At 42.9% G+C, this 6,611-nt stretch overlaps 1 protein-coding gene across 3 annotated transcripts; it reads right to left on the reverse strand.

Moving 5' to 3' along the window:
• Window positions 1-84: 84 nt before the first annotated feature.
• On the reverse strand, window positions 85-6,554 carry traf6 (TNF receptor associated factor 6). 3 transcript variants are annotated; one of them, XM_022747811.1, is made up of 8 exons: window positions 6,491-6,554; window positions 5,040-5,365; window positions 4,627-4,777; window positions 4,008-4,166; window positions 3,808-3,879; window positions 3,380-3,457; window positions 2,913-3,236; window positions 85-2,186 (listed from the first exon to the last, which is right to left on the reverse strand). In XM_022747811.1, the coding sequence occupies exons 2-8, from the start codon at window positions 5,363-5,365 to the stop codon at window positions 1,857-1,859; spliced, it is 1,440 nt and encodes a 479-aa protein (XP_022603532.1). In that variant the 5' UTR covers window positions 6,491-6,554; the 3' UTR covers window positions 85-1,856. The 3 variants fall into 3 exon arrangements, with proteins under 3 accessions (XP_022603532.1, XP_022603517.1, XP_022603523.1); XM_022747796.1 differs by having other exon boundaries at window positions 85-2,462; XM_022747802.1 differs by lacking the exon at window positions 6,491-6,554 and adding an exon at window positions 6,386-6,410 and having other exon boundaries at window positions 85-2,462.
• Window positions 6,555-6,611: the final 57 nt, after the last annotated feature.

Genomic DNA, 6,611 nt, shown 5'->3' on the forward strand with positions numbered 1-6,611 from the left:
TCATTTGATCCTTGGTTACATGGCAATATCACACAGTAATGTATCAATGTATAGTCCAAGACAGTGGGAGACAGTATGCTCAACTTTAATTTGAGGCTATTTCCATCAGCATTGGATCATATGCTAAGATTCACAATGAGAACCTGTTCTATCATTTACATCAAGAGATATCATTGTTAATACAGTCACATCACTGAACAGCGACATACCAATACATAACACAATCTACTGAGGAGACTAAACAGCCTTAGCGCCTTAAACAGGGTTTTACATTGAAGACACTGAACCATGATGGTGGATTTATGTCTACTGTTGAAATGCTTTTGATAGTGCACAGTAGGCACATTAAGCACAGGTGACATGAGGCACAGGTGACATGAGGCACATTCGGCAGGAGTTTGTGGCAGCCCAAAGCAACATGAGCAACTCGGTGACTAGCTGTAACGTATTTATCAAAAATATACAGTCACAAAAAATAGTGAAGCATTACATGTTGAATTTGGAGAACATGAGTTTGACTATTGATACTCCTAATCTTTACACTGACCCTAGTTTAAAACAAAACAAAAAGCACCCTGTGGAGATTTTTACAGTCAACATACACTGCGTCACAGAGGCACAACATATCTATCGAATGCACTTCCTTCCTCACAAAACATTTGCAAAGCAGACTTTTGAATATCTTGAAACTTGCAGTATTTCCCATCTTTAAATACAAGAACTAGACGTCGTCGTCGTCTTCTTCTTCTTCACCCTGTCTTGGAGCTTTGCTCAGCTGATTACCATGATGCCGCCATGAAACTGTCCTCCTGTTTTTGATGGACATGGTATGATGTGTTTCTTTGCTTTGTCTGCCGCTTCAATTCCCCCCAGGTGACACGATGCTCCTCTGCGTCGTGTGTGACCCACAGATAAATTAAACAGAACTGAACAGTGCCCCATTTATTCCAATGGAAGCTGCTCACCTGACATGAAAAAGTTCTTCAGGCTTCCATGTTTTTGGCATGAAAATAGCACAATGTTAGAGCTATTCCAGAAGCTTTATTCTTGTTGGACTAAGGTCTCATATTGTGATAAGAAGAGTGATTTCAGTGCGTTTGTGGCACTTCTTTGTTGTGCAGTCATTTCTTTTATATGATCTGGACCCAAGCGTTTCATATCTCTCACGATCCCAACCGTGGCAACTGCAAATAAAAAAATGCCACACAGCCCAGTGCTGTTTCACCTGTTTGCCTTTTCTACACTACTCATTTTCATTCCTTCCCTCTGCAGTCATTAAGAATGCATACAAGTGGATCCTTTTGTGTGTGTGTGTGTGTGTGTGTGTGTGTGTGTGTGTGTGTGTGGTCGTAGAGGATGAGGTAAAACATAGAAATGGGGATCTGCTTGCCAAAACGCTGCTCCATTCTGCCAGCAGAGGTCAAAAACTCCACAGGGTGTATACCGTCTCCAACAACCACAAGAAGAGAGCAAAGTTTGTAGTTATTGTCAGTCTGCAGGCAGCGAGAACATCTCTTTAACTGGTTATGTTGAGCTGATTACACATTGGTTATTTACACAATTTGAACAAAGGAGGGTTGGTGAATGTTGGTACCATATAGGCGAATACATACATACATTTCAAAATGAATTAAAAAAAAAAGGATCATGTCGTGCATGTGCATATCTACTGAAACAAAAACTATTTTGACATTTAAAAGTTGGTAAACAAATAAATACTAGCATACTTGCCGTTTCCAAATATTAAATGGCGGTCAACATTAATCTCCCTCCTGCTGATGTGAACCAATAAAATGAACTGAGAAGTACAGAGACATTGGGAGATGTATCGCGCTGTCATAGATATGTGTTTGACTTTAGTCCCTTGAAACTGATGCCTCAGGCCCTCTGGGCTGCACTGTTGGTCCCTCACGGTGAGGCATATTGTCAAATCGTGGTGTCACTTCACAGCGGATAAGCATGGTGTCGTCTTTAACGTAGGCTCTCTGGTTCAGCTGATGCAGGTGCATAAAGGTAACGTAGCCGAATCCTTTGGGGTTGCGCAGGATGGTGGGCTTCTGAAAGGCTTGCAGGTCTGGCTTCGTTTCCATCACCTCCATGTGGTGCTGACCCTCGGGGCCGTGGTCTAGGATGGCGAGCCGGATGGTGCCTTGTAATGGCCAGGTCAGCTGCGCGTCAAAAGCTCCCTGCATGGTGTGCACAAAGAGGGAGATGTAGTTGGAGCAGCGCAGGGCGTTAGGGGTCTGCAGGTGTAAACGCAGGCACAGCTTGTAGCCCGGACAGCCCGTGTAGAAGCCGGGGCTGTGCTCCACCACCGGCAGGCCTGCTTCCTGGTTCCGCAGGTGAGCGGAGAAACCTTTGAGGCGCCAGATGAAGATACCGCGGCACTGCTGGGCCTCCAGCTCCCTCACTGTGTCCTCCAGCATTGACACCCTACGCCTGAGCTCTGCAAGCTGGCCTACCTGTGAAAGCGATAGGAGAATAGTTTCACAGGACTGAGGCTTAAAAGGCAAGATCTAAAAAGGCAAGTCTCCAACAGCTAGAGACAACATGCTGCCAACAAAAACAGGCTGTTCAGGAAAAGAAGAGGCGAAGGAGAAGGAGAAGGCAATATGCTTACCCTTTAGAAAAATCACATTGAAGCTGGTGAACAGAGCTACAGAATATATATATTTTTTGTAAATGTTAAGTTTGACATCACCCCTTAAGTGTGGATACCTCCACATAAATGCATAAATGACCAAAGCCTAATTAAATAAAGCAGTGACCGATACCACACATGAGGTTAGATTACTTTGTTTGCCCTTGTCATTTCAAAGCTCATCTATACATCATCTAAAAAGAGGCTGAGGTCAGGAGGGGGACATGTGAATGAACATACTGTTAGCCAGGTGCACTCGGACATCCCGTACCTGTGTTTCTTTAAAGATGATGAGCTCACGTAGCTGGTGATCCTGCTTCACCAATCGTCCATCCATGTCTCTGATCCTCTGCATCTCTTCACTGGGCTGAGATGGAGCACAGTTGCTGCTGCAGCTTACAGGACCTCTGGGCCCACTAGAAGCCGGTACTAATGCTGCAGCTCCTTGATCCTCAGAAGAGACAGAAGGTCCGAGCGCCCACAGGGATTTGGGTGTGGTGCCATTGAGGCTAAGGCCACGCAGGAACTCGGCCATGTAGCGCATGTGCATCTGTGTGAACTCCTGCATGTGCTGAGCCAGGTTGTGGCGCTGCATCTGCAGAGGGAGGACAGTTTTTCTCTGTGACATCTGCTCTGCAGGACTAACAGTCCTGCAACAAACCCAAGTTTTGAACGGGTGTTCTCTCAACAGTGTGTAGAAGATTTGTAACATAAGAGACTTTGAATTGTGTCACCTACCCTCTCCTTACATCCAAAGGTGCTAAAGTTACAGGCGATGGGTGCTTTTGGACAATCTGTATCACAATGAGATTCCATCTGAAACACAAACATGATCAGCTCGGTTTCATTCAGATTTCATTTTTCAAACAAGCATTTCAGGAAGTCGGTTATCACTGTGTAATTGTGAACAAATGTAATGAAGTAAAACTCTTGTATATAACTAATCTGACACAAAACCCATTCAAACATCTCTGTCAACACTTGGTATTGCAGAAGTGTCAACTATGACATGAACTGCGACTGGGTATTGACTGTTTCCCCGTTGTTTAAATAAAAGAGAAGTTCTTGTAAACAGAAGTTAGCTTAAATGATTAACAGGTCACTACTTCAAACTAAAAACATTTATGACCAGAGGCCCTTCTCGTGGCAGCGACTGTGGCACTCACCTGGTCTCTGATGAGATCCATCTCACAGTACTGGCACTTCACGTTGGCAAAGGGACACTGCTGCTCGTGAAGCTGTAGGAGCAACCAAAAACCAGATTGTAAGGAGACTAATCCTCACTGATATACACAATGCAGCTACGTGATTCTGCTGCGAGAACTATTCCTGGAAAAGAAACGAGAGTGGCAGTAGTCAACAGTACCTCTCTGTCCTCGTAAACAAAGGATGCCACACAATCTGGACATGACATGGGTCTCCTTTGGCACTCAACAGTTGTGTGCTCCTCTAGGTGGCTCTTTCTCACAGACTGTTGGCACTGAGGGCAAGGCACAGTGGCAAACTGACACAGTGCCAAATGATTCTGGAGGGAAAACAATACATTGGAACAATGCCGTTAATTTTATTCTGTAGTAGGACAGCAGCGGCTCATATATAACAATTTCATTGTCTACAGCAGAGAAAGATGCAGCTCTTTACTTGACATCCATCCCATTTTTAACAGGCACAAAACAAGGACACAGTGTTGCAGCCTCTGAAATCATCCGAGAGCCTTCATCGACAGTCTCTTTAGGTCAGGAAGACGACGACTTCTTCCTTATTTACTGAGGTTGGTGGTCAATGGTAATAACGGATCAACCATAAGAGATCACAATTACCTGTTCTGTGATTATTTATGGTCTATAAAAGTATAATACACAAATTAATCACAATGATCTTAATATCATTTAAATCTTATTGTGCAAAACAAGGTCATTTTAAACTCCAAAATTAAATTTTTAAGTTCAAAATCAGAGATGACTGTCACCCTTAAAAGTTCTCACCTCTAAGTGTCGTAGCTCCATTTTATCAGCACAGCCGGAGTTCGGGCAGCGAACAGTAAGTGACAGAATCTCCCGTTTGGCAAAGTTATCAGGAAACAGCTGATCCTCTGACAGCATTTCATTGTCCACAGGGCATCTCTGTCCTGTATCACTGTTTTGCAAGAGGAAGAACAGTAATTGTTTAGGCTGAGCATTAATATTATCAGTTTCTGCATGGTGTGTTATGTTTGAGCAGGAAGCCTAGTGGCAGTGAAAATACTGCATCATTTAGACACATAGCTAAAGGACATTTTGACAGATTGTTCTGTTGCTAATAAAACAAATGAACAACTCTTCAAGAATGTGCCATGAAGCTGGCGTTAAAGAATGCACCATAAACCTGAGTTAGTCTTCAATGTTGCACAATAGCATACCGAATGGACTTCTCAATGCAGTTCTTGCAGAAGCGGTGACCGCAGGGTGTTTGAACGGCATTCCTCAAAGCCATGAGGCAGATAGGGCACTCATATTTACTCTCTAGCGACGGGTCAAACTCTACATCGTAGCCCTGCAGGGGGGTGGCAGCCTGAAAGCTGCTGGAGCTGCTGCTGTTGAAGGTGCCATGGTTCTCTGATGGGCTGAGAAGGGACTCCCGTTCCTTTTCCATCATGGCCAAGGCACAGCCGGACAGCTCTCCACCGACAGCTCCTTCATAGCTGTCCTCCTCCAAACTCCCCTTACTGCTATCAAAGCAAGCCATCTGTGGAGAGGGGGACAAAAACATGCAATTTATTTATTTATTTTTCCAAAAATGGGACTACAGCAGCCTTAAATAGTACCAAAAAAATAAATAAATAAATCACAGTTTGCTAAAGCCTGAGGGGATTTCCTCAAAAGGCATGTTTTTGTCCGACCCATCACATATTCAATTTCATGTTATTAACATTTGTTTTGTGTCTCATTGATGAGGTTTCTGCTTTGTTTTATAAACTTATTCCTTTCAGCTAAATGACAATACAGTAGTGACTCCATGATTTCTGCAGGGTTCACTGAGTTATAGACTCTTGTAGACCTTTTCAACACCACACAAAATGCAATTTAATATTCGTTTCACAGTCAAACTGGCCTTGATGTGAAAAATATCAATAAATACAAGCAAAGGTGATAATGCCTTGACTTATTTACAAAGGGCATGAGTTTACAGACAGTTTTGTCAGTACTTCCCAGCAGAATGTAACAATAATTTCTTATAATATCATTAATTTAGCATTAACAATGGCCTGGAACTGGGTAAGTAACAGAAAATGGATGGTTTAACTAATTAAGATCCTCATTATGACTTTACATATGGCCACAGGTCAGGAACTAAAGTACTGGGGATTTTCCAGGCAGCTTTTAGTAAGATCACAAACAAAACTATTTTAATAGCTCGCATGACTGCCTACAGCAGGCTTTGAAAATATAATTTTATCATTATAACATAGACCTTTGTGAATAAAAACAAGACGTTCTTTACAGGAACTTCTTTAGCTTTGAGTCTAAATAGAATTACAGAGCTGCAGCTGTGCGCCACATCTACTAGTCATACTTTCATCCAGTGACTTAAAATTGTAAAATATATAGTGTGGGTGTCGAAACTGTGGCGCTAAAGTCTTGACACGTCCACTTAATAAACGGCGTCGGCAATGTTGTCACTTGATGGACCAGTCATGCCCCTGGATGCGGAACTGCAACTTCGAGCCTGACTGTGCTGAAAAGAGATTAAAAGTAAGATACTGACCAAAAAAGCAGACAACAAACACGCGTCCTCGTCGGCAACACAGCAACGACAGCGTTGAAGTAATGACTACGTTTGTGAAAGCAAGAATTCTTATAATATACGTACCTTTGACGTGAAAACGTCTCAGACTTTTCGTTTCTGCAGAATTTCCTGTTTTTTTTTTCGAAACGTCATCAAAGATAAACGGTTTTTTTTTTTTTTACCTTTCGTGTGCCTGGTGAGGTGT

The sequence above is a fragment of the Seriola dumerili genome, unplaced genomic scaffold (genome assembly GCF_002260705.1).
Source record: "Seriola dumerili isolate Sdu_G_001 unplaced genomic scaffold, Sdu_1.0 BDQW01000011.1, whole genome shotgun sequence".
NCBI lineage: Eukaryota > Metazoa > Chordata > Actinopteri > Carangiformes > Carangidae > Seriola > Seriola dumerili.

Bases quoted from the DNA above. Each gene is read 5' to 3' on its own strand.
- traf6 (XM_022747796.1), bottom strand. From the start codon at position 5,365: ATGGCTTGCTTTGATAGCAGTAAGGGGAGTTTGGAGGAGGACAGCTAT. The intron at 4,167-4,626 runs GTGAGAACTTTT...TTTTCCCTCCAG, and splicing joins TGGAGCTACGACACTTAGAG to AATCATTTGGCACTGTGTCA. The intron at 3,237-3,379 runs GTAGGTGACACA...CTCCCTCTGCAG, and splicing joins CCTTTGGATGTAAGGAGAGG to ATGCAGCGCCACAACCTGGC.